The sequence below is a fragment of the Condylura cristata genome, unplaced genomic scaffold, assembly GCF_000260355.1.
Source record: "Condylura cristata isolate star-nosed mole 26May11 unplaced genomic scaffold, ConCri1.0 scaffold00014, whole genome shotgun sequence".
Lineage (NCBI taxonomy): Eukaryota > Metazoa > Chordata > Mammalia > Eulipotyphla > Talpidae > Condylura > Condylura cristata.
This window is the reverse complement of record NW_004567115.1, coordinates 13,783,842-13,811,729: the sequence shown is the minus strand read 5'-3', so window position 1 is coordinate 13,811,729 and position 27,888 is coordinate 13,783,842. Positions and strand designations below refer to the sequence as shown.

General features: G+C 34.5%; 1 protein-coding gene across 2 annotated transcripts in view; it reads right to left on the bottom strand.

Moving 5' to 3' along the window:
* The window catches only part of MSR1 (macrophage scavenger receptor 1), a 61,035-nt gene extending 33,369 nt beyond the window's left edge, over positions 1–27,666 (bottom strand). For both annotated transcript variants that reach the window (XM_004682455.2, XM_012724824.1), the window contains exons 1-6: positions 27,564–27,666; positions 24,896–25,009; positions 19,405–19,802; positions 17,290–17,476; positions 9,762–9,842; positions 2,803–2,892 (exon numbers count right to left, since the gene is read on the bottom strand). In XM_004682455.2, the coding sequence (XP_004682512.1) occupies positions 2,803–2,892; positions 9,762–9,842; positions 17,290–17,476; positions 19,405–19,802; positions 24,896–25,009; positions 27,564–27,666 (973 nt within the window). The remainder of the gene's footprint in view (positions 1–2,802; positions 2,893–9,761; positions 9,843–17,289; positions 17,477–19,404; positions 19,803–24,895; positions 25,010–27,563) is intronic.
* Positions 27,667–27,888: the final 222 nt, after the last annotated feature.

Genomic DNA, 27,888 nt, shown 5'->3' with positions numbered 1-27,888 from the left:
GAGAGGTCTGCCTCGCCATGTGGATCTCCTCCGGGGCAGGTTAAAGCACAGCACAAAGAAGCTTAAGCCATTTCTGAAATGGCTTAAGCTTCTTTGTGCTGTGCTTTAACCCGCTGCACCACCAGGCAGGGCCCACTTGATATTACTTTTAAGATTCCCTCTGTCTCTGTGTTTTCTTCCTCACTTCATCCATTTTATTTAGTATCTGTTGACCCATTCTGTTATTACTAAGTCTATACTTCTAGAACAATTCCAGACATTATTGTAGGTGCCTTCTCTTTGTATGTTCTTTTTATTGTTTACACATGAAATACTATTAGTATTATTTCCAGTGAACATTAGATTAATTTGATAATAGCTACAACTTTATCTCTGGTCTCACCTCTTAACTTCTAAGTTATACAATTCAATTGTTAATATATCCATGAATGACACAGCAAAAGTGTTCAGGGGGTGTTTGTTGAATGAATGAATGAAGTTATACTTAGAATCAGGCTAAGTGAACCATGAGGATCTGACTGCAGAGAAGCATATGATTTACATACTGAGAAATGTAGTTCTTTCAATAGGGTTATAGCCAGAGTCCTTCGGGGATTTTGAAGGTACGTAATGTAATACCTTCAAATAAATCCCTATGCCTTTTTGAAGTAAATAGTAAAATTAGAAATGCTCTACTGTATTGATACACTATATATTGAGAAAGCTTAAATACTTTCTGTTCTCATATTTACATGTCTTATTTAAGGACTACGTCTTATTCACTTCTAATTTTCCTATACTGAGCATTGTATCTTGTAAACATAGTAAATATCTAATACCCATAAAAGAAAGTAGGCGGGGTAGGGATGAAAGGAGAGCAGTAAAGAAAATAGGAAGAAATACATAGGGGTGTTCTTTCTTTAACTTTTTGCTTTGAAATTTGTCATTGTTCAGACTATGGTGATGGTACAGAGATGAATTGGTGGTGGGAATTTCATGGGGACTATAACTGAGACGAGAAAGCATACATTGAACAAAATGAAGATTAATGTAAAAATATATAAAAGAAAAACAAATTATAGAACAAAAATGTAGAGAATTTTGGACTGAGATGGTAAATTTTATGTTATATATTTTTTACCAAAATAAAAAAGTGAAATTAAACAAACAAACAAACAAAAAAAGAAATCTGTCATTCCTTTGTTATCATTAAACTAATCCAGACTATTTGGTTTAGTTAGACTACGAAATTATTCAACTATACAATCTTCTCATAGAAGGGAGACTATATTATTTGCTGTTTTAATCTGCAGTATAACTAAGTTCGTCCCAGACACTACTACTCATATTTCAATCAAATTTGAGTCTAAACATAAGGAAGGAATAGCCTAAGTATAACTTGTCAAGGGATTTATTATAACTGCTTTAATGTTTGCAAAGGTTTTCTTTTCCACTCCTTTAATTTATCTGAAGACATGGTTTAGTAATTCCTTGATTATCATCAAAATCACCTGGGAACTTCTGAGGAATGAATTCTTGAGAGAAACCAACCCCAGACATAATTGATGAAAACTTAGGGGTGGAGCCCTTTAAGCTGTTTTAATAGGCCGCACAGGTGATCCTTACATCTGCTAACATTTCAGAATCACAGACCTAAAGCCACTTTGTTTTTTAAACCGGCCCTCAACACCACTTCCTCTGAGACACATTGACATGCTGTATAGAATTAATCACTGACTACTCCTAGAGCATTTTGTCCAGTCACAAGTGTTTATTGCTTTCCATATTGCATTGGAGCTAACCACCTCTGCAGTTTTGCCCCCTGGCCTTGAGGGCGGTGGCTGTACTATAGTCTGTCTCAGCACACAGTGATCCCTCATAAAAGTGCGTTGACTGCTTAAATGAATCAATGGATAATCTTCTAATAATTCTGAATGGTAGGAATTTATTGAACTTTAGAACACTGGCTCAGGCCCTCCCTGGTGGCTCAACGGGTAAGGACTCAGCACTGCAAGCTAGCCACAGCCACTTCAGTGCGAGTTCGATCCCTGACCAGGAGGTGATCCACATGACGCGGCAGACCTCTCCTGACCCGCCCGCTGCTCCCCTCAGCAGTGTACTTCGTCCATCTGTCTATTCTGCTCCCCACTCTGTCTCTGGTGAATCCTCTTACCACCTCTGCATAAATAAATAAATTAAAAAAAAAGAACATCGGCTCTTGTATAGGCTGCAGATAATAAATGTTGTTTGCTGTGTCATAGGAATTGTATAAAGCATTTTAGGACAACAATTATCTAACTTAAATTTTGTAGAAATTCTAAATGTGCGTTCTCTTACTGATCCTGTTTTGCAGATAAGAAAATGGGGCACAGAGAAGCCAAGTAGGAACTTTGAGTCTAGGAATCAAATATGTACTGTGCTGTCTTTGTATTCCCCAAGAGAGCAAAGAAAATAAAATCATAGAATAACTGTGTGCACCATGAAATTCAAGTTCAAACCACTTTGGTTGCTTGTTTTTCTGTCAGTCTTCTCATTTTCTTTGTTCTAAGTTAGATACCATTCTTCATGGTGAGTTATGGTTTCATGTAGTTTATAAATCCTATGTGTGTCTTTTTAAACTGTTTTGCTTGAGACAAAGAAACTTTCCTGAGATGGGCAGAAATCAGTTTTGAAATCAACTGAACACAAAATAACATGTGAGTACTACTATTCATTCTATGATAATCACTGTTTTTCTACGGAAGAATTTGAAAAAAAAAAATCTATGACCTGGTGTTTATTTTACATATTACATATGCAAAGTATATATTAATTAAAAAATACCTTGTCTCCCCGGCCTCCCTATTGGTCCTGAAGATCCTGGAGATCCACGAAAACCAGATGTTCCTCTATCACCTTTGAGACCTGGAGGTCCTACATGGTTAATGAAGAAAGACACAGTGGTAATAATTCATTTTTCATATGATATAGTAAAACAATTTGGCTTTATTAGTGAATATGTAGTGAATCTCCAAATATGAAAAATAATATTTTTCCCAAAATTTCATCTGTTTTGCTGACAAACAATATAAACAATAAGTAGAAACATTGGCATATTTAGTATACTGCAGACATTCAACAATAACAAAAAGCATTACAAATAAAAGCACATTAGAAAAAGAAATCTTGAACTTTCAACTGAAAGACTTATGTAGTCTAATCAGAAATCTTCAAGTGGCAAGATTTTGCTATAGCTGAAAAATTAACTTTGAAATGTTTAATCTAAAAATTTAATTAAGATTTGTCCCAGGAAAAGCACAGCTCAAGTAATGAGAAGTATTAGAATTTTCTTTTTTCTTTTTAGGATTTTTAACCAATATATATTTTAAAGAAACATATAAATCTTACTGTTAATGAACATTCCACAAATATATGACATATACCCCCAAATTAATGTATCAATAATTGGGTAACACAGTGATCATAAATTTTCACTGGATTTGCCTCCAATTAAAAAAAAAAAAACTTCATAAAACGTTGTGCTACATGTATGTTAGCATGAGCTTCTTTAAAGGGATAAATTTTATATAAAATAGCTTAATTTTCCTTATTAATATCAAGATAGTTTAGTAAAGTTATTATTATGTAAATACATAATTGTATCTATTTTTGTAAGTTTTTTTTATTTATATACTTTATATACTTTTTACATTGCCTATTTTTGTGCAATGTTTCATTTCTCCTTGCAGCTGTAATTTTTTTTTTATTTTGCATATAAGAACTGGAATACAGGCCAGAAGTGATGGGGGGAGAGGTTGGTGAGAACATTCACAAGAGAAGACAGAGTGGGGCGCAGAACAGTCAGATCGACTGAAATACACTGTTGAGGGGAGCAGCGGGAGAGACAGGAGAGGTCTGCTGCACCATGTGGGTCAGCTTCCTGGCCAGGGATCAAACTCATTGCTGCAGTAGCTGAAGATTACTTTGTAGTGCTAAGTCTGAACCCCTTGGGCCACCAGAGAGGCCCCAGATGTAATATTTTAAAATTGGGAGTCCAAGACTGTTTCTATATATGCCATTGTAACCCCAAGCTATGTAACTGTGTGTGTAACTGTAGTTTGCAAAGATTCATTTAGGGGCATGTATTATATACAAATATAAATATAAATATATATATACATACACAAATCCATGGCTTTACATGCTTAAATGTACATGATTATTTTTATCCCAAATCACTGTGGTGGTGATTAAAAAGCATAAAAGGAAATGTTATTTTCCTATGAAATAAAATATATCATGCTGGAATCCAGCATTTAAATATCATATTGTAAAAAACTTATTTTAGATGTCATCATCAGTTTACCTAACAGATCCTGATAAGAGACACTATTAATTAAATTTTCAGTTAACACCTTGGGAAGCGCATTATGAAAAAATGCTTAAAAATCTTTCTCTAATGTTAATCTTTTTAAATATTGCCATTAGTTACAAGTGCCAGGAGATAGGACTTTACATATTTAATTCATAAAGAAATTATTCTTGAGGCTTATTTATAAAGACAGCTGAAATTTGACTTACTATTCTCTATGAGATATTTTAATAGTTATATTAGGGCCCTCCCTGGTGGCACAAAGGGTTAAAGTGCAGCACAATGAAGCTATCCCCAGGCACTGCAGCACAAGTTCCATCCCTGGCCAGGGAGGTGACCTACATGGTGCAGCAGACCTCTTCTGTCTCATCCAATGATCCTCTCAACAGTGTGTTTCAGTTGATCTGCCTGTTCTGCTCCCTACTGTGTCTCTGATGAATCCTCTTAGCCCTGCACCACTGATTTGTACTCCAGTTATTGCATACATAAATAAATCTTAAAAAAAAACAAGTATATTTCTCTAAAGAGTTAAGAAATATTTAACTCTATGTAAAATTTTATATAGTTGAAATTAACCAGATATGCAAAGCAATATGGTGGTGTTTAGAAGTATTAGGAAAGACAGATACTTATCTAATCATTCAGCTAATTGCTTTAATTTTTTATAGCCAATGTATATTATAGGTTGGTTGGAATACAGTCTAGAAAAGATCTAAGGTAGTCAAACCCTTGCACTTATTATTCAAATCCGTCCCTCTCATTTACAAATATAAACAATGACTTTTTTATTTGTATCTAGCTAGCTAGCTAGCTATCTGTCTGCTTATAATACTCCTCCACCCTTGATTGGTAACTTGCACTTTCACTATTTTCTCCACTAATTCAAAAAATATATGAAGCGTGCATATTTTGCCAATCCCTGTGTGTTCTTTGAGCTATAAATGTTTGCATCAGTGTGGAAGAGCAGTAAAGAGAGATGGGTGATGTAAAAAAATAATAAAAATGGCCCTCTCTGGTGGTGCAATGTGTTAAAAAGCATTACTGCAAGTGAGCAGCAGCTGCTTCAGTGCAAGTTTGATCCCTAGCCCTGGAGGTGACCACATGGCGTGGCAGAATTCTCCTGACCGCCAGCTCCTCCTCTCAGCAGTACTTTGTCAATCGGTCTGTTCTGCTCTCCACTCTGTCTCTGGAAAATCCTCTCACCACCCCTGGACCTCTGGCCTATACCCTTGTTCTGTATGCATAAATAAATATTTAAAAAAAGAAAATTATTAAAAATGAGAATAATTTTAGAAATTATAATTTTAGAAAAATGGAGAACATCCAGGTGTAATTTTATCAGGTTAAAAAGTAAGGACCCACTTCTTGCCTATCATTCATGTCTGGGAAGTATGGGTAGATAAAGGATTTGATCGGTTTGCTTTGGGGACAAACAGAAGACCAACCACCATGAGCAGAAAAACCAGCACAGCTCCAAGAATACAGCACAGCTCCAAGAATACAGAAAACAGAGGTCAAGACATGTTTCTCTGTCAAAGACCATAGCATCCAGCAGAATGATGCAAACTGCTGCCCCAAGTTAGAAAGCTTGCAAAAACAAAATATGAAAGTGAGCTTCAAATCCTCCTTCATGTGCAGTCTTCTCCCAGCTCTCCAGCTGCTTCTCTTATGAGTGTATTTCAAACAATCCATTCTCCACTCTTTCTGTCATGATTTTTTTTACCCCCTTGCCTCCAGCTTCACCCCAATATTTCTCCTCACCACAGAGGCTCCCTTGGAATCTGCTTTAGAGCAAGGGACCAGAAAGAACCTCCCCAGTGACACAAAGAATACAGTTTTTCAACTAGGAGTTAGGTTACATTTTTAATGGATGGACAAATGAATCTATAAATGAAAAACATGCAATGCTTTCTTGAAGTCTCTTGCTCATTAGACCTCTACCTCTGTCATGGGACATGTTGAATCAGACTATATAGTGGACTATCGTCTATATATTATGTGACCTGTTTGTTCAATGAGGTTTGAAAATGTGACTGTAAATATAAGCACTATTATGAAATTTTTTCCAAGACAACAGATTCTTTGAGCCGGTCAGATAGAAATTAGCTAATTTTCTGCAATAATCTGTGGCAAGGGAGAAGGGTCTGGCACCTGTCTCTAACGCACAGGTAACAAAATTAAATTTTATACAGAATCTGAGCCACAGAATGTTAGAATTTCAAGGGACCATACACATTATCCTGCCTAAATCTATCATTTTGTAGCAGCAGGAACTGAAGACCAAAGAGATCAAACTGTTCATGTTAGGCTGGTCTGATCATTATTCACACAGGCTGGTTTCCTCGCTTTCCACTTAGCCTTTTTTTTCCTGTGGTTTAGCAGACAGGTTAAGAACATGGACCCTGCAATCAGGCCCATCTGGGTTCAAACACTCACCCTGCCACTTACCAGCTGCTGATTGATCTTGAGGAAGTCATTTAACCTCCTCCCTGCACTTTGGTAAAATGGTTATATTATTTGTCTGCATCATGTGTTTGAGAGGATAACTGAAAGAGCTAATACACGTAAAACACTTAGCAAACTGCCAGCCACAGGATGAATGCTGTGTGTTAGCTCTTCTCTTTCCCTTCTCCTGTGTCCCTCTTTTCTTTTCCCTTCCGCCTCATTCTTCCTCATCATTATAGGAATATAATCATCATTTTCACCAGCCTTTTGTAAAGGTGGCTAAATTTAGTTTTATTTAATAATATGCACATAGTTAAAGGTGACTTCTCCCCCCCCCCATTGGTCCTTGTTACCTCCCAACGAAAACTGCTCTCTCTAATCAGGCATAGAACTATAGCCTGCAGCTGGCGATATTCCCTAACTATACATTTAGGGAGCACTATCCTTGTTGCTGCCTGGGAAGACTTTCTGGGCCACAGACTGGGAGGACAGGTGGTGCAGGGTAAAGAACTGCATGCATATAAACATTACTAAAATGTGGTTTCTTTCTTCCAATAGCTACAGTTAGGATGGACTTTATATTTCCCTCCAGAGGCATGATTCTGCCAGTAGATAATTCAGGTTATGTAAGGAAAAAAAAAACCAGCTGGTTGATGGAATTTTTGCAGACAAAGGAGCCTTTGGTTACCTCTCAGGGTACCTTATGTAAATAGCCTTTCTCATTTCTACCAGTCAGATGGTCCTGTTTTTGTTCCCACTGGGAGGAAATAATCCACAAAATGGGCTTGAAAAGGTTCTTTTGCATCAAGGTGGTATCCTTTCTCTCCTGGGGGATAACCCTAAAAGTGTCTCCAAGGTATATCAGATGAAATGAAGTTCCTTGACTATGACACTCATCATTCTTACACAGTTCCATGTACTACAAGTTCTGTGAAAGCAGACATACTTCACACCTGCACATAGGATCCACAGGGCCTTGTGGATCCAGGCACAGGAAAAATGCTCAGTACAATTTTTTTTTTCTGAGAAAAAAGATAGTCATTCTACTGGTATGCTTCCAAGGACATGACTTTCTGAAATGAATTGTACTGTATTATGAAACTGAAGCTGATGTTAATAATATTTGGTGACTTTGGTTATGCCAAGCTCATTCTTGTGAGCTCAAGTGAATGTATGCAGGGGGAGAAAGGTTGAGTGAACTTGCTCAAATGAAGAAGCTGAATTATCAGGATAGTCCATCAAATAAGCTTTACCGCCTAATTCCATTATGAAGTAAGGGACAATCAGGCAATCTGACAAAGAACTAACTGTAGCAATCAAATAGGGAAGAATTCACTGGATGAGATACTTGACTTGCATAGTTTTACTTTTGCAACAAATAAAATTAAAACATAATAATCACAAATCAATGTATTACCTCTATAATCAAATATAACTCATTTTGATGAAAAACTGGAAAATGTGTATTTTTGTAAACAAGCAGAATCATTAGCAACAGACTAAATAAACACTCAAAGAATCAAAGAAGCTTTACAATAATATGTATTTGTGGCATTAACTAAAGCTGAGACTTTCAAACCCCTCTTTCTATTTTATATATATATGTTCAGAAACAGTTCTAAAAGATGCTCCCAAGATGAAGTTTTGTGTGCCAAATTGTAGCCCAGACTGAACTTCTATGGTTGAGTTATAAAGCTTTGACAATTGCAATTTATAGTGGAGGAGCTGACAGACCTTCTACAATAGCAGCTCTAGCAGTTGATAAAATATATTGGTTACTTCCCCTGCTTATGACATTAATGTACCATGGTTAAGATCTGCTGGTACTAGTAAAACAGAAATATTTTCTTTGATTTAAAAATCTTATCTGGCCGTAGTTTCTTTCAGTTACACTGACAAGCCACCAATTGTGTGTGTTTATGTGTGTGTGTGTGAAACTGTAAATTGTTTTACTGTTTATATTTATATATATATATATAGATATGTATCTGTATATATGTCTATATATATGATACTTTTATATATATATACAACTGTATATAAATGTTTATTACATATATATTAAGCACAGAAAATTAAAGGTCAAGCAAGTGTCAAATGTATGGTTTTCCTTAAACATGTTTTCTGATGCAATATCAACTAATAAAAACATATTTCAAAAATATTTTTATATAATACAAAAACAGAAAAATTGCAAAATACAGTATTAGATATTTTTTGGAAGCAAAAACCCTTCTTGTTATAATTATATCATGCAACATACTCCCCACTCTCGGAAAAACATGCAGTCTTTGATTTGCAGCCAAGAACAACATGACAATCATAAGTGTTATTGTCTTCTGTACTTTTTGAAAGCAAGGAAAGTTCATGCCCTTTCTCTTTTTCTGTCTTTTATTATCTTCTTTCAAATTTTTTTTTTCAAGATAACAACACAGAGACAAATAATCTGAAACAATTTTGCTCTAAGTAAAATACAGATAGTTGCTATTGGTAAAAGCAAAAGCATTCTGTATTCTAGTCAATATTCACATTCAAATTTTGTAGGTTTAAGCAGATATATTATAGTTAGTGGCTATATAAGAATACAATATAATTTGCCTTTGACTCATTGTATATTTTGTATCTTAAGAAAATACAAACTTGCAAATACACTCAATGCAAATTTGATTTTCCTAGGCTTCAAGTGCAAACTAAATTTATATCTGCCACATACTGTTTGTAGTCAATTATACAGATAGGAAACCCTAAGCTAAAGAATTCCCCCAGGTAATGGTTCCAGCTAAAACATGAAACTTCCTTCAAAAATCAGGAGCCAGTGTTCTTCATTTCGAATATTACATTCCTTAGGCTACTAATACACTTAATATCCCCCAAACACATACATGATCACAGTGAATACATCATATAGCTTTTTCCCCTACACACATAGATAGAGGTACATTGCCTAACCCTGTAGTATATACTAAAGTAGTTACTGTTACCATACCAATTACTCCTGGAAGGCCTCGGCCACCAGCTGGTCCCATGGGACCCCGATCTCCTTTTTCACCCGGGGGGCCAGGCGGACCTTTAAAAAATGAATTACAATTACTGATCATAGTTTTTGTTGTTTTATATACTTTTTACTTTATTCTTCATTTTGTACATTTTTCCATCTCAGTTGTAATCCTGAGGACTACAGGACTTCCCACGACCATTTCACCTATGTGCCATCACAATAGTCCCATGCGCTCTTCCTACCCCCATTTTGATCTTGTTTTCCTCTCCTCCCCTGTAAAATGATCAGAGCTTAAAAGCATAGATAAATAGATGTCATGTGTTAAGACAGTTTTTTATAAGTAAATACAAAGTCTTTCATCTGTTGTACAATAACAAAATGAATATGATGGACATTCCTGAATGGAGCCATATTCTACTATTGAATAATATAACATCCATATTGATAAGGATGAGGTGATTCTAAATTAGACAGCCTAATTAGGTATTAAGAACTTATATGTGCTTAGCACTTTTGCAGGTTTTCAGAACCTAGGAGCATAGAAAAGATTGAGACATTGATAGAACAAATCTAGTGTTGTGTACAGTATTACTAGGCAAATTTCATAATATTCTGTTGGAATATAGTGTGGAAATATTCTGTGTGGAAAACATATAATTAGGGACCTGAAACTCATGTGTAATAGCATCCAGGAAAACAAAAACCATATATAACAGACAAACAAAAGCCACATGGTGGAAACAACCATAAATTCAGATATTTGTTAGAATGGTGAAGATGAACATGAGTAGTCATTGTTCAAAAATTATTATTGATTAGGATGTGAAGAATACTTTGAAGAATGGGTCAAATGAGAAAAACAAGAATTCTGAGTAAATGGAAGAGATATGAAAAAAAAAATGAATGTAGGAAGGAAAAAATAAATAAAGGAGTACATTTTGAAGTAAAATATTAAGTATAATTTTTTTGTATATGTAGATATTTCTAGGATTTCTTTTATTTACTTATGCATACAAGAGCTGAGGTGTAGGCCAGAGGTGGGTGGGGTGAGAGGATTCACCACAGAGTGGAAGAACAGGTGGATTGACTAAAATACACTGCTGGAGAGAGTAACAGACAAGACTGGCGAGGTCTGCTGAGCCGTGTGGGTTAGCTCCCTGGCTGGAGATCAAACTTGTGCTGCAGTGGCTGGTGGTAGTTTGATAATGCTGAGACTTATCCCTCTGTACCACCAGGAAGGTCCAATGTAGATATTATAAAATAAATCAGAAAGCTTCCAAGAACATTTTTGACTACTTGCCTTCACGTGTTCCCAGGTGTCCCCTGAGTACTGATTAATGATTTATGCCTAGAGAAGTGACCACCTCTTTAGAATGATTATAATTTAAATGTGTCTTTAGAATTTACAGGTAGTTTTAAGTAGTGTTCCCACTTTCATATGGAGTATACAGAACAATCTGATACTTCATTTAATTACTTTCATTTAAAGCAGAAGACTAAACATTTGTTTTTAAATCTAAAGAAAGAAACAATTCTGGATATACCATAAAATAATCAAGTAATCATGGTTTAAAAGAGGTGTTTTCAAATTTTGTGCTTCAGTCACAAACATAACCCAAAGACAATATTCAATTATATTTAGCATCACCGGCTAAAGAACACTGGTTTACAAATTTCAGTAAGGTGAGGAGATTAATATATGAGTGAGTCTAAGATGAGACCATATAAGTAGAAATGTCATTTCATGAATAAATTAATCCTGTTTATTTTCTCTGCTTCTTTTGAATTCTTTGTCCCTCCTTTTGTCCATTTCCTGATACATTCCATTTTGCAAGGTCTGAGTTGGGTTATAGGACCTTCCTTCCCTATGTACTAAAATTTTCAAGATGTCATTGCTTTTTCCAATGACACATAGTTCCTTTCTCTTCACATGCCACTCTGGGCATAATGTTTTATTACATTTTCATTACAAAAACAACTCTTTTATTGAAAAAAATAAAACCTAGAAAAAATATGAGGAAAGAAAAATGCATAACATTTACATTTATGATATAACAATATTTCATTCTTGCGCGTGCAAATTTTTTGACTAAACATATTTTTACAAAACAATTTGGAAACTATTCACTAGTAGGCATTAAGGAACTAACTAGCAAAGTTTAAGCTGTTGCATAACACTGCAGATATACATTTAGGTGTTGCACAAGAAATGTCATGGTTCCTCATCAATGGAAATTTGTATGCATCTCTTTTTTCAAACTGAATGCAGTTCTTACCAACAAAGGATGTTTATCTTCTACACCACGAACACAGCTGCAGTTCATTCATCTCTACACAGTGATGAAGGAGGGGCAAGCAGGACAGAAAGATTCAATTTGCAGCCTGAATTTTGCTGAGTAAATTGAAGGGAAGCAAATTCACAATACTCAAGGATGGTGTTTTGAAGGAAAAAAAAGTGCACAAGCAAAGACTTTGATTTAGTAATTAAGCCTCTAAAGTAAGACAGATTTTCTAAGAAAAACTGAAATGTGTGAGGCAGGAAACAAGGGACTTACAGATTAGATCAAGGCTCTTGAGACTGAGTTTTCATTATTTTTTTATAAGTAAAAAGTGGGACTCTTCATAAGCAGTTTGGATCCTTTTAGTTATTTGGATGTATCTATATATAGTAGCTATATATAGCTCTAATGTTCAATTACTATTTCAACTATAACAAATACTTCTTATTATCTATGAACCTGCGAATTAAAGAATCTCTAGTTTTTTATAAAAATAGTGATGCCAGGGCCCTCCCTGGTGGCGCAGCGGGTTAAAGCACTGCACTGAGAATCTAAAGCCGCTTCCGCATGAGTTCGATCCCCGCCTGCCCCGGAGGTGACCACATGGCGCGGCAGACCTCTCCTGACCCGCCCGCTGCTCCCCTCAGCAGTGTGCTTCGTCGATCTGCCTGTTCTGCTCCCCACTCTGTCTCTGGTGAACTCTCTCACCCTCCGCATCTCTGGCCTGTACCCCAGTTCTGTATGAATGAATAAATAAATCTTTAAAAAAAAAAAAAAATAGTGATGCCAGGTATTCAAATCCAAATAAGAAAACAAACAAACAAAAAAGTATTTTCTGTAAAGAATTCTAAGTATGTTACATTTGTATTGCTGATTTACTCCATGCAACATTTATCTTACCTATTTTCATTTTTATATATTATACACTATATTATCTCTTCTATTGACTAGAACAACCTGTGGAGAGTATTGCAGTAAACATTTTCAGTGTCTTTTGATATTTGGGGGTGATAGAATTACACAAACGATATAATAATCTCAACTTGATATGTAAAAAATTTTGTCACATTATCAACATACTGTTGATACCTTCCAAACGTGATCAATCTTTCAAAAATGGTCTTCTGCTGTAGCTCATATCCTCATCATTCTGAAACTGGACTATTCTGGAGCTTTTTTTAATATTTTATCTGTTCTACCTTCATATTTTCATATTTACTTCTGTGCCTGGATATATAGGTAGACACATTTACTTATAGGTGATAGAGCTCATGTAATACACATGTATGTGTATGCATATGATATCCAACTACAAAGAAATGTGGCCATCTACTCTGGCATATATTGGGGAAAATAAAGAACTTAGGAGTCTATTGCAGTTACCATCTTTGTTCTGAGTTACTATTATACTTTTCAAAATCCTGTTCCATAATCACATCAAAAACCATGTTTGTGCCTCAATAAATGGACAGAATACTATATGTCAGCTCTAATTCAAGCAGCCATAAAACTCACACTATTTTTCTTCATCTTTAATAACTTTTAACTGTAAAGTTACAGGAATCATTGGTAAATGCTCTAGCACTAATTTGTCATCAATAATTTCCTCTCTAAAACATACATATAAAATCTATAACTTGGCTCCCTCTCTATGAATAAATTAATGAAAGGAAAGTCAATATTTCTATATATCTACAAAAAATATGCTGATTAAAATATTCAGAAATCATAGATATCATAAATTATAATTACCCAGTTTACTGGAAAAATAAACCCAGGTAGTTTTTTTTTTTCTAATCTTAATACTGACAAATGAAAAAATATCAGTTTATACAATTTGTCTTTGGGTTATAGTTTAATAAATATTTATCAAAAACTTATTTTATGACCAGATACTATAGATACTATATAAAATATTCACTAATTTTAAGGAAATGTTCCCAAGGAGAAATAACATTTTACTAGATGATGATATGTAGTATAAGGATTCTTTTGTGAAAGAATACTTAATGTTTCATAGTGAGCAAAGCATAAATATCAGCAGGAGTATGACTGATGGAGCAGAGAAGGTTCTATGTAAGAGGTTAAATGTTCAATTAATATGATAATAGATAAAACATTTTCAGATACAAACAGAAGGTGGTAGCTGTTTCAGTGACGCAAAAGACACAATATAAAAAGGACTGGGCATGTTAGAAAAACAGAAACATCAGTCAAATATTTGACATCAAAATGGGAAAAAAAGGAAATGAGACATTCAAGTATAGTTAAGAAACATTATGGAAGACCTTGAGTGCTACAGAGAACAATATATGCCATGTGAGAAAGTAACAGAGAGAATTTTAGAATCTAGGTTTTCCCTTTAGGACAGCTGCATTCACAAAGAGTGTAGGAAGCATTATAATCAGAAAGATGGAGACAGGAAATGATTGAGAAGCTACTCAAATCATCTGGCAGGGCAGTGATAAGAATAGTTTGCACAAGAATATTGAAAGGTATCAAGAGGACAAACAATACAAAAAGAAAAGAACTAAAGTTTCTAAGAGAAATAGCAAAAACAAACCTGTAAAAATAGTAATTCTATTACAAATAGCAACTTAGTAAGAAGGAAGTGCTAGGCCCTCCTTGGTGGCACTTCAGTGTGAGTGGGATCCCCAGCCCCAGAGGCGATCCACATGGCAGCAGACCTCTCCTGACCTGCCTGCTGCTCCCCTCAGCAGTGCACTTCACTGATCTGCCTGTTCTGCTCCCCACTCTGTCTCTGGTGAATCCTCTCACCACCCCTGCACCTCTGGCCTGTACCCCAGTTCTGTATGTATAAATAAATAAATCTTTAAAAAAAAGAAGAAGGAAGTTGTAGTTTTACTACCCATTGACCACATACGTGATTTGTTACCAGCTATATTCTAGGTAGTCTTACAGATGTTGGGTAGAGAAAGAGAGATAAGAGAGACAAGGTCCATCTTCAAGGAGCTCACATTCTATTACAGACTACAAATCATAAGAACATGAAATAATAAGCAATTGTGGATATAAACAATGTCAGGGTGTAGTGTGTGATGAGGATATTAAAGTAAATAATGATAAAGATGGAAGAGTAGTATAAGAAGTGGGAGGAAATTATCTAAAAGATGACTTTGAGTGGAGTCAATGAGGAGCAGATATCTAAAAGAAAAATATTTTTAGAGAGAGAAGGAAATGAACAGCAGGAACTGAAACTAATACTTCCTCCTACTGACTTACACTTTTTAGCAGTATACCATGCTTTGGGATTCCAAGCCAGACAGAGGGAATGCAGGAGGGGAGATCAGAAAATAAGGGAAGATTACGTAGTTGAGTGGCAGACCAAGTAATTCAGATTTTATTTCAAATCCAATGGGAAAACGCTAGAGTATCTCAAGCATAAGAGAAAATAGATATTTTATAGTACTCTTGTTCTTTCCAAAGGGATTCAAAATAAAATCAGGGAAACTAATTGAGGTCACTCACAAGATTGTTTCAACTATGATGGTAGTAGAGGAGATAGTAAAAAAAAAATTATATTAAAAAGATAACCAGGACTCATGTAGAATTGATATAAAGAGAGAAATCAAAGATAGTTTTCAAAGGCTTGGAGTAAGTAGCAACTTACTCCAAGATGCAACTGGTAGATTATTATTATTGTTTTTCTTACTAATAAGATAAAATTTTAAAATTTTATTTTTGTTATGTGTAAACAAATTTTTATAGATTTTTGAGCCCATACTCCTAAAACAAATACAGTGAATAAATGAACTTTAAATGAATGTAAAAAAGAAAATGAGAAAAAAACAATTTTGTGCTAAAATTATAAAACAAAACTTAACAGATATGAATAGTAGAAAATGAAGATCTAACACAAATTTATTTTGAGTTACATAAGAAATAATAGGGAATTGTGAGAAAAGACATTCCAGTAAAGTAGAATTGATAATGCTCCAGAACTGATGACAGATTTAAATCTATGACTATAGGAATTAAAGCAATTGCTAAAGGGATAAAACATCAATATTAAAAGGTTAGTTAAATCACTGGTATTAAAGACAAGGAAGAACCTGCACATTGGAAGAGGTCATTTTTAACACAATAAGTGAAGCCAAAGTTAGGAAATTATATTGCCAAAATACTGATAGAAATAGCAAAACTAGCTATCAACTTGAGAAATGTGTATGTGGTAATACAATTTTAAAGATCAAGGGCAAAACAAAGAAAATGAAATCAGGAGTTCTCATTACCAACAGACTTCCTCTAACAAGTTTCCAAATTATTAATATATACTTCAGGATGAAGAAAAGTATCCCAGAAATATGTCTAAGATGTATTTAGAATGGGGAGGAATTCATAAACTCATGGACAAATCCAAATAAATGTTATCTGTATAATATAAGAAAAATGATAATGTCAAAAATTATAAAACTGAATGAACTGTACTTAGAAACAACAGGAAACCAGGAAAAGTGGTTATCAGCAAAGCATTTTAAGTCCCTTATATATTTCGGTATGAAGCTGAAGATGTTTTTAGTATAGTTGGTAAGGGGATAGACTAAAAGAGTAAATATCTTAATTTATAAGTAGACAAGAAGAGAAAACAAGGAAATAGGACTAAACAAAAAATAGTACAAAATAAGACAGAAAAAATACAGTGAAAAGAGATATTCAGATTCCACAATTAAAAACTGTTCAAAATATTTAAGATGTAAATAATAACTAAAAGGTAGTATAAAAATATACAAGTATATATTTATTTAAAAAATAGCAAGTAAAATTCAATCATTTTACTACCAGAAAGTAAAGAAAAATGAACAAATTCACTGTACTTTGGAGTATTCAAAAGATATTTCTACTTGATAAAGCAGGTAAGAAGTAAGAAAGACTGGATTTTTAAAAAGAAAAATAGAATTAACAAGCTTGATTTACAAAGAGGTGGAAAATGTGGTGACTTATAGAAAACTCATATCCTTCTTAAGTACATATGGAATGTTTGGAACAATTACTCATTAGATCTTTAGAGAATTTTAAATTTCTGTCCCTTTTATTTATAGATACCAGGATACTGTTACCATGTCTTGTGATGATCTAAAAATCCCTTCCTTTCAATATTTAAAATAAATGCATTCTCCAGAACTATTTTAAATCATATGATTTTTGAATACCCAAATCCTATCTATCACAGTATTATAGTATATTATTTTCTGGAGGAATTTGAGAAGATATTTTACCTTGAATTAAGCTGATATTTTTCAATGTCTGAGAATGTTCCCAATCTTTCAGTCTGAGATCATTAGTGATGTTATTCAGTAGTTTTACTTCTCCTTTTATTTCCTGTTCCAAATATACTTGTTTTTCTTTCACAGACATAATTTCTGCTGATGCATTGTACACATGCTCCTCTAACTTTTTTATCTCCTGTGAAATACAAGTATCACAATTCTGTTACCATGTAATTCTCAAATATTTAACTTTAAGAAGCTCTGGAAGTCAGGTTTTTGCTTTTTTTTTTTTTAAGATATTATAGAAACATAATTGAATACAAACATGGAAATTAAAGCATTCTTTAGTAGTAACTCTTTAATTTTTAAGCATTTCCTTTTTGACTGAATGGCTGAATTTTCACATACCTCTCCTCCTCCCCACAAAATTATTTGAATATATGAGAGCTGTTTCTATTATCAGTTATACATATGTCAAAATATATGTGTTCTTCCACCTTGCTAATCTTTTCCCTCACCTCATTTCACTATTCTTCTGTTTCAAGTGATATTTGTTCTCTCTTTTTCTTTCCCTTCAACTGAATCAGTTACTACTTCTAAAACTGATCTTTTATTTACCTTTGTCTCCTATATTCTTCAACTCAATGGATAGTTTTTTCCTTTTACATTTTCTTTAACCTTTTCATATTTGATATTTACATAGTATTTTCAATGCTTAGATATTTATTAACCATATGGGAAACACTGGCATTCAGATTTTGCAAGATGTACTATAAAATAGACATAGAATATCAAGGCTGACATTGTCTTTGAAGCTCAGCAGAATTTCCATATTTAAATATCAATGTCATTGCCTTGTAGTATTTTAAGATAAGAACCATGTGAAAATGTAAAAGTTCTGAGTGATGGCACTTTATATAAATAGTAAATATGTATATTAATTTTCAACCTGGCTAGTCTCCTCTCTAGTGAATATTTTAGTTGACTTTCACTTGATGTTTTAACTCTAGAGACATATCTTCTTATGTCTCTAAACATATCTTTTTATGTGACATTCATTTTTAAAAGGTTCTACTGTATAATAGGGTATATATACAGAAAATAAACCCATCAATTAAGAATGGGTCTATTTAAGTAATACCTACTACAACAATTCAATCATTGGTTAGCTAGTAAAGTTAATTTTGTAGACTTTAATTATGAGTTTAAGCCTTAGATATCTTGTAATATAAAAATTAGCTTTTCACTTAAGTAGTGAAATTTGAGTTGTTAATTTTTCCCTGAGAGTAAAAAATTGTAATTACCCAATATTTATTATAATCTTTCAAATAAATAACTCATAAATATAAACATAAAGGGCTGGCATCAGGATAGTTTAGAGTTGAAGTGACAAAATAATGAGCAATGGGCTAAAGACTGTTTTTGAAAATAAAAACGAATTATATCATACTCTTACATATTTGTCTATATATTTTCTATGGCTGCTTTTGCACAATAGTGACAGAGTTGAGTTGCTGTAACAAAGACCATGTGGTCCTTAAAGACTGAACTGTTTACCTGGCCCTTAAAAAAGAAACGTTTGTCAAAAACTGTTCTAAAGTATGTCATATTTTCTTGTCTTGTGTATTTGATCCTATCCTTATAATAAAAAGTTGTTTATAATTATATTTACACATAAAGACTTTTAGATAAATCTTGGGAGTGGCAAAATAAACTGTATACAAATGTTGATTTTTAGGTTATCCATGTAAATAAGATTTCCTGATCTGTTGTAAAATTTACAAATGCAGATAAAATTTATAAATCTCTCATGATTTCTTATGGTGATATAAAATTGAATGGTGTAGACAGTTTAAAGAAATATCTAACAAGAATTATAAAATTAAAATTCCTTAAAAGAGTCAATATCCATTTAAAAAAAATCCCTCCTTAGCTGAGAATCTAGAGAATGCATGCATTTGTTAAATTTACTTCAAATCCTCTCATGAGACTGTTAGCTGAATCAACATAAATAGGTGACCTTGACAGAATGTTCCTAACTTTTGTTTTTCTGGCCTACCTAAGAAGATAAGGTCTAAACAGATTCAAACACAGCAGGTAACCATTCTCTACAAAACGTCTTACCTCTCCTTGTTTAAATGAATTCTCTTGGATTTTGGTATTCAGTGTTTCAACATTGAGTTGCAAATCAACTAATGTGGTATTCAGACTTATTAATGATTTAGATATCTCATCTATTGTGCTTCCATGTCCCTGTACTGTGGAAGCCAAGGTACTTAGCTGGAAGAAAAGGTCATTAAACTTTTGGTCATTCATCATGCTGAAATTTTGGAAATTCTCTGATTTTATGAGATCCGATTCTGATTCTGAAATATACTGGATTTTCTTTTCCATGTTGTTCATTTGCTCTGCAACAACTTCTTGAAATCTCATTTCATGGTCATAATTGTTTCCTATTCCTGTGTCATTCACATTCTTTAAAACAGCCGAACAATTCTTCACTTCCCAAGGCAGGAATTGAGCTGCATATTTAAGTAAAAATAAACAGTCACAACTTACATCTAAAGGCATGCACTATTCCATCCCACACCATTTCCTTTTGTATTACTATATTCCAATCCACTCTTACATTCTGAATACTATTTCAAAAGAGATTTATTTGTATTTTTTCATATAAATTATCTGTATGATAATATAAATTATCTGTATGATAATAGATACTTTGCTGAGAGTGAAACAGTATTCTTTATCTACTTTTCATAAGAATTATTACAGGATTGTCAATTTTTTCTGAGTTGCTGCTGATATGAATCTTTTGGCTAATGCAGTTGACTGACAATATAGAAAATTATAGAGTCTGAAGTATATTGTATCTCACTTCTCAGGCCTGATGTTAGAGAAAATGACCTAATTTTTTTTTTTTAATTCTGTGACTTACCAGTTTTATTTAACAAAATCTAACCTCTAAGCTTGCTTCTGTTTACACTAATGTAGTAAATGTTTTGATGAACAAACTGTGGCTGTTTCCTAAGTAAAAATATATCTAGTAAATGGTATTTTGGGGTGTTAGTATGTATCTCCAAATGGGCAAATGTCTGTAACAAACTAATTATTTGAATGTATCTAAAGTAGTATGTTTATAGTTTCAAAAATAAAAAAATAAACATTAATTTTGCAGATAAAAATAAAATACATAATTATAGGCAATAAACATTTTTATGATTAGTTAATAAACGTTAAGATTTGACTATATTGCTTTCTCTATTTCTTTGTCTATTGCTACTATTCATATATATATACACACACAAGACACACACACATATACACATACATGTTAAAAACTATGTCAGAGGCCCTCCCTGGTGGCGCAGCAGGTTAAAGCACAGCACTAAAAAGCTAAAGCCACTTCCGCATGAGTTCCATTCCCACCTGCCCCGGAGGAGATCCACATGGAGAGGCAGACCTCTCCTGACCCGCCCGCTTCTCCCCTCAGCGGTGTACTTTGTCAATCTGCCTGTTCTGTTCCCCTTTCTGTCTCTGGTGAATCCTCTCACCCTCCACATCTCTGGCCTGTACCCCAGTTCCATATGAATAAATAAATAAATAAATCTTTAAAAAAAAAACCTGTCTGTTCATTAATAAAATTGATATGGCCAGAGTACTGGTTTCTATGTTTTTCATAATTAAATGTGATAACAAGAAAACATTTAGTTCCTCGTAGCTCAGATTAGTTGTATAAATGAGAACTTGGTGTTAAAGTATCCAGCTACCAGAATATAAAGATCGACTCCTAATAACCATTTCAACATAATGGTGCTGAGGAGAAGTGAGATAAGGCACATGACTCACATAGCATAAACAGGGTACAAGGAAAAAGGACTAAAATTAAAATGCAAAAATTTCAGGGAAGTTCCCTGCTTCGCTCCCCAGAGGATAGTTTAAGGTTGTTCAGAGAAGCACTGACCTCATGAAACAATCTAAGGTTGCTCAGAGAAGCACTGACCTCAATGATCCCGTGACTTGGGATGAAACTGGAAAATCTCCTGCATATTGGAGACCCATCCCATCCTGAAGGGGACAGAAGGCACACTGAGGAAATTCAACTCTACAAACAAGAGACAGGTAAAGAGAGGCTATGTAGACCACAGCCAGGTAAGCAGGGTCTGCAGTGAAAAATACAGCATATGAGATAGCTCTGTCTGTCCACACTGCTTTGGGACTCAGAAAGATCCGGTAAAGCAGCACTGAGAACATGGCACCAGGTGCAGACACAGGTCTGAAAACCCATAGAGGAGGGCTTTGAAGGGTGCCACAACTGCAGACTGCCCATGCATACTAATTTCCAGTGTAGACACTTTCACATCACTCACTCCAAGGCTTAATTCAACAGTTGCAGATCAGTTTTCCCCAACATGACTTGCGTTTCCTAGAGAAGTGGAAGATCTTCACCTTGAGGACACTATGCCAACTCAAAAAATAGGTGGCAGCTTACATAGCAATAAAATGGTAAAATGGAAAGCACAACACATGCCGTCTGGAGTCCTCAAGAGAATATTTCAGCACAGAAAGAACAAATCTCCAGAATCCAACCACAGAGATATGAGAGATCTTGCCTTCCTATCAGATAGAGTTCAGTTACTATTCGAAGGAATGGAAGAAAATGGATAAAAGATATGAAAACTCAGAAAAACAAAATTTTGAGAAACAAAAGTAATGAAAAGAATATTGAAACTGAATTTTTAAATAAGAAGATAATGGAAATGCACAATGTAAAATGATCATTAAAGAAGATTAAACAACTCTGGAGAAAGCTATGGAAGTAGAAGAGAACAAACGGAAAATTAGATCAGTTACCTCAAGATGGTAATGCACAAAAGATCCAGGTAGAATAAGAATGAGTAATGCAAAGAAAAAAGCATGAAGAAACACCTCAAGAATTATCTGACCCTATGAAGAAATGATATAAGATAATGATGTGTATTCCAGAAAGGGAAAATCTACATCTGATTTATCAACTCATTTCCTAAGTATCTATCTGAACAATGCAAAAAGACTAATAAGCAGGAATATTAACAATGAAGCACTATTTACATAGACAAGCTGTGGAAACAAACTAAGTGACCAAGGACAGATAAGCAGACTAAGATGTGGTATATGCACAAAATAGCATACCACTAAGCTATAAAACTGATAAAAATTATTGACTTTTGCAACAACATGGATAGAACTAGAAGAAGTAATACTAAGTGAAATGCTGTGAGGAGAAAGACAAATACTAGGTATTGTCAATTATATGTGGAATACAGCAAACCAAAGACCAGATAAAATAAAACTGTTAGCACATCCTAGAACCTGGACTATAAATTTTACAATACCAGAAGGAGAAGAAGAAGAGGAAGGGTAAAGTGAGGAGGGGTCACAATGGACTATGGTTGAGGGCCGACTTTCAGGGCCCTCAACCATGAGGTGTGGTAACAACACCTGAAGTGGGATCCTGTACTTCTAAATCATGTAACACTTTGTAAACCAATGATATCACAATAAAATACAAAACTAAACATCCTTACAACATTAAATGAAATAAAATAGAACAGAACTACCAGTATCTATGTGCATATCTATATATCTTTACTGGGTATGCATAATGCTATTGCTTATGTTGAATTGTGGCAAAGATGTTAAAAGCACCTCATTGTGTGGATATGTATTTTAACCCCACAAATTTCATTTTCTTAAATAAATGCTTTGAAATTACAATGCACTATAATATACAAGTTTCAAGTGTGCATTATTACCATTCAGTTCTGAATAAAGAAATATTGACCACGGCACATTATAAGAAACAAATTAAGGTACCTTATATATTTCTCATTAAAAATATTATCTTGGTCCTCCCTGGTGGCACAACCTTTTGGACGCAGCACTGCAAGCTGGCCACAGCTGCTTCAGTACAAGTTCAATCCCCTGCCCTGGAGGTGACCCACATGGCAGAGCAGACCCCTCCTGACCTGCCCGCTGCTCCCCTCAGCAGTGTAGTTCATCTATCTGCCTGTTCTGCTCCCCACTCTGTTTCTGGTGAAGCCTCTCACTGCCCCTGTACCTCTGGGTTCAGTATCCCAGTTCAGTATCAGTCAATAAATAAATATTTTTAAAAATATAATTTTAATCCTAGAGAACATTGTTTCACAGCCCTATTTAAAGAAATTTATTAATTATGGTTGCTATTGCAAATTATATATATAACAAAGTATTAAGATATTATGTAATTTAATTCTAAGAAAGAACTCTTTTATGTTCCCATTAAATTCTTTTTAAAGATACATACTTAATCAAATATGCAACCACATTTTGAATCATTCACATAATATCTAGAGATATTATTATATTGTTATAACAGAGACTCTAAGAAAAAGTTGCATATGGAGTAAATTTTATAATTAATAAAATATCTTTCAAAGTAAAAAACATTAAAAGTAAAAGAGTTTTTATATAGAGCTTATTCTTTCATCCATCAGTGCAAAAAATAAATTTTAATCAATTTGGGGATAAATTTTATATACATATATATATAATTTCTAATACAAGTAAAGATATGTATTGAATTTTACTTCCATTTGGAAAAATATTCTGTTCTACAACTTAATTAAATTTGTAAGTGGACTGTCCATTTCTTATTTTTCAGGTATGACAGGAACATTGAAATCTGTTCTAAATTCTGGTAAATTGGTGCTAATGTGAATTTATGAGAACTGAACATTTTTAGCTTCTTGTCAGTGTTACTGGCTACATGTTATAGGTTTAGGAAACAAAATAACTTCAGTCATTTTCAATGCTAGAATAAGTATATTGATTTGGTAGTGTTCTCTCATAGCTCAGAGACTTTGAACATGGCTATAAAGCTGAATCCCTTATTTAATTAATTTATTTTAATTGAGCTAATATTTGGATGCCGTCATCAGCTATTGCCATTCACAGTCCACCACCATAGTCCATCCATTTGCACTTTCTTCCCTTTTTATTCCAACTTCTCCCCCATGATCCCCCCTTCTTGAGATTTTAGTTCTGTAATTAGCTATCAAGGTTAATTTTTAAGCTTTTCTTTACCTAACTCTTATATTAGTTATTTTATATTCCACATGAATTATTTTAGATTTCTGTCCTTATTCTGCATTGACCATTAGAAGAAGTTGGGTGTTCTGGGGTTGACCACAGTTTGTTTAAGAGTATATTTGGGTCCCCCTTGTGACTTTGGGGTAAAGTCTCAGTGCTAACCCCACTACTGCCTGAGTTCTGGGCAGGGAGTTAACACACATGGTGCAGCAGACCTCTCCTGCAGTTCCCCCTTAGCAGTGGATTTCAGTAAATGTGTGTGTTCTGTTCCCTGCTTATCTCTGGTGAATCCTCTCACCCGCCCCCCCCCACACTGCTGGCTTACACCCCAATTGTTCAATGAAAATAAATAAATAGATACATCAATCAATAAATCTGAGAAACAGTGTGTGATATGTTTTCCTTTGGAGCTCCTAAATAAAAAATCCAGAATGCTTCTTTTTAGTTCTACAATAATTAGCTCCTGGGGTGAGTTGATTAGTTTCAGAAATCTTGAAGAGTGTACCTGCCACGATACCAATAACAGGTATGAGAACTGCAAACACAAGCAGATAAAGGGCAATCAGTGCAGCTTTGATGGACTTGAGTTTCTCCTGAAGGGAAGGACCATTTTTAGGACCTAAAAAACAAAAACACAAGATGCATTTAGAAAACTGACTTTTCTACTTTTTAGGTTTTTAATACTCCCCAGTCCATATTGTCACATTCAACCCTGTTGGAAGAAAAATGATGCCTAACAATACAAGAAGCAATGATCTTGTTCCTACCAAGCTTACTGAAAGCAAAGAAAAATGGGTCTTCATTTTTTGAGTGTGAAGTAAAAGAAATAGTGACAGGAAAAGTCAAGACATATATCACTGTGGATGTCTGATTTATGTATCTATTAACTAAACACACATGAAAATGGCAGTCTCCTGTACAAGTTGTCCTGGTCTCATTTTGAGGCATTTGTTGTGAACTTTCACATTAATATCAACATATGCAAAGTGATATTTTATCCCTATTTCATATGGAAGTGTATTATGAGTGAAGATAAAATGCATCAGGTTACTATTCACTCTGAACTGTTTTCAGATTTTATGTCAGGCAAGAGGAAAATTTACTTTTAAGTGTACACAATAAATTTCTTTTCAATTCTACCTTAATTTTATTTTCAGATACATTTTATACTTTAAAACAATGCAAAAATGAAATGACAAACAGAGTTATTCACACACTGATTAAACTTTGGAATGGATGATGAAGCCCACCCTCTGGGCTTCCTATTTTGTCCACTAAATTTTGTCCACTAAATTTTTTTTCTCCTATGATCATTGTTTTTAATGTTCAACAAGAAATAAATTTTGTTTACAGGTTATAAACTCTTAAATTTAAACCCCAAATTTAGACATTGTTCAGCAAAGTTCTATGAGGAAATGAAAGAGAAAATTCTTAAAAATAATTTATATTCTACCCACGGCCCTCCCTGGTGGCGCAGCGGGTTAAAGCCCTGCACTGAGAAGCTAAAGCCACTTCCGCATGAGTTCGATTCCCGCCTTCCCTGGAGGTGACCACGTGGCGAGGCAGACCTCTCCTGACCCGCCCTCTGCTCCCCTCAGCAGTGTGCTTTGTCGATCTGCCTGTTCTGCTCCCCACTCTTTCTCTGGTGAAGCCTCTCACCGCCCCTGAGCCTCTGGCCTGTACCCCAGTTCCGTATGTACAAATAAGTAAATCTTTAAAAAATAATAATAATTTATATTCTACCCTTTAAATCATTCTCCAAAAGTCTGTTACCTTTGTTTTATTCCTAATTCCTCCATCTCCCGTCCAAAAATTCTCAACATCTCTACCTTTGATAGCTATTACTATTATCTTTTCTCCTTTAGCTTCATATTCTCGCCTTTTTTGTTTACACAGCACGAGAGAGTCATCATACATTGAAGGTGCAATCTGTATTCTAAGCTTGTCTAGGTCAGAACTCACATATAGTCCTGCTATTTTGCATTTGCTGCTGCTTCTACTGAAGTGTCTCTCTGGTTTCTCAGCAACACTATCCCCTTCCCTTGATGAAATGTGTTTTAGGCTTAGTACAACGCTAAGACCTCTGTCCTCCTGTTTTAAACAAATTTGCACGGATACAGCCAAACACTGTTTCTTTTGAGCTTTTGTTTTAAACTGTAGGGGCATCCTTTTCAGTTCTGCAAGAGTTTGAACTGTGCCTCACAAAGAGACTTTGTTGAAGTCTTCATTCCAGGTATCATTGAATGTGACCTTACCCAGAAATAATGTTATAGGAGTAGTCAATTTAAGATGAAATCATACTAGATTAAGGGAGATCCTAATCCAATGATTAGTGCCCCTTGAAGAAGAGAAGAGGATGTTTAAAGACAGCACTATCATGTGAAGCAAGAGAGGAAGATATTAGAATGATGAAGTTGCCATGTCAAGAAACACTGTGTCACTAGTATTCTAGTATCCCATTAGAAGCTAGGAAGAGGCAAGGAAATATTACTCTCTAGAACATTCAAAGTTAGTATAGCTTTGTTATCACTTTTATTTTGACTTCTGACCTTGAGAAATAAGGTATTAATAATAAGCTGTCTTAAGCCACCCTTTTTGTGTTAATTTGTTACAGTAGTCCTAGGGAACAAAAATAAGCACTTAGTATCCTTTTTTTTTTAAGATTGATTTATTTATCCTTATAGAACTGGGGTACAGGCCAGCGGTGAGGTGGGTGAGAGGATTGACCAGAGACAGAGTGTGGAACAGCACAGGCAGATTGACAAAGTATGCTACTGAGGGGAGCAGCAGAAGTTCAGGAGAGGTCTGCTGCACTATGTGTGTCAGCTCCCTGGCCGGGGATCGAACTTGGGCTGCAGTGGCTTTGGAGAGCTTCATAACACAGTTCTTTAACCTGTTGTGCCACCAGGGAGACCCCTAATACCCATGTTTTTCAAGGATTAATTCATGGTGCTAGGGCCATAGCCATCTCCAGGACTTAGTCAGAGGAATTATAGAATAAGCAATGTTTTGTTACTTCAGTTAATTTTTATTCTGTCTCAGGAGAAAAGGCTATTCATCCAATGTTGTTTTAACATACATACACATTTAAGATAAGTCTCAAGACTATAATTTCAAATGATGCCAATAATTCTAAAGACAGTCTCAGGGTACCCCACCCTTAGTCTACTTACTCAGAGGAATCAAAGCTGTCATTGTGTGAGCATCAAATTTCACAGAATCTGAACAGCTATCAATGTCCTCTTGATGGTTGGGAAAATTTTCCCACTCTTCCATATTTCTATAAGATACATAGAAAAATGCATGACTTACACATTAAGTGTCTAGGCATTATGTCTCAAATTGAAAGTTCTAATTAAAATACTATCTTAGCAATGGCATAACTATGATTAAATTTACATATATAGCAATGCATTATATCTGCACATAGTTTTAATTTTAACATTAAAAGGCAGATTTACATGGAAACTATTCATAAATCTTTCTATCTGTAAATAC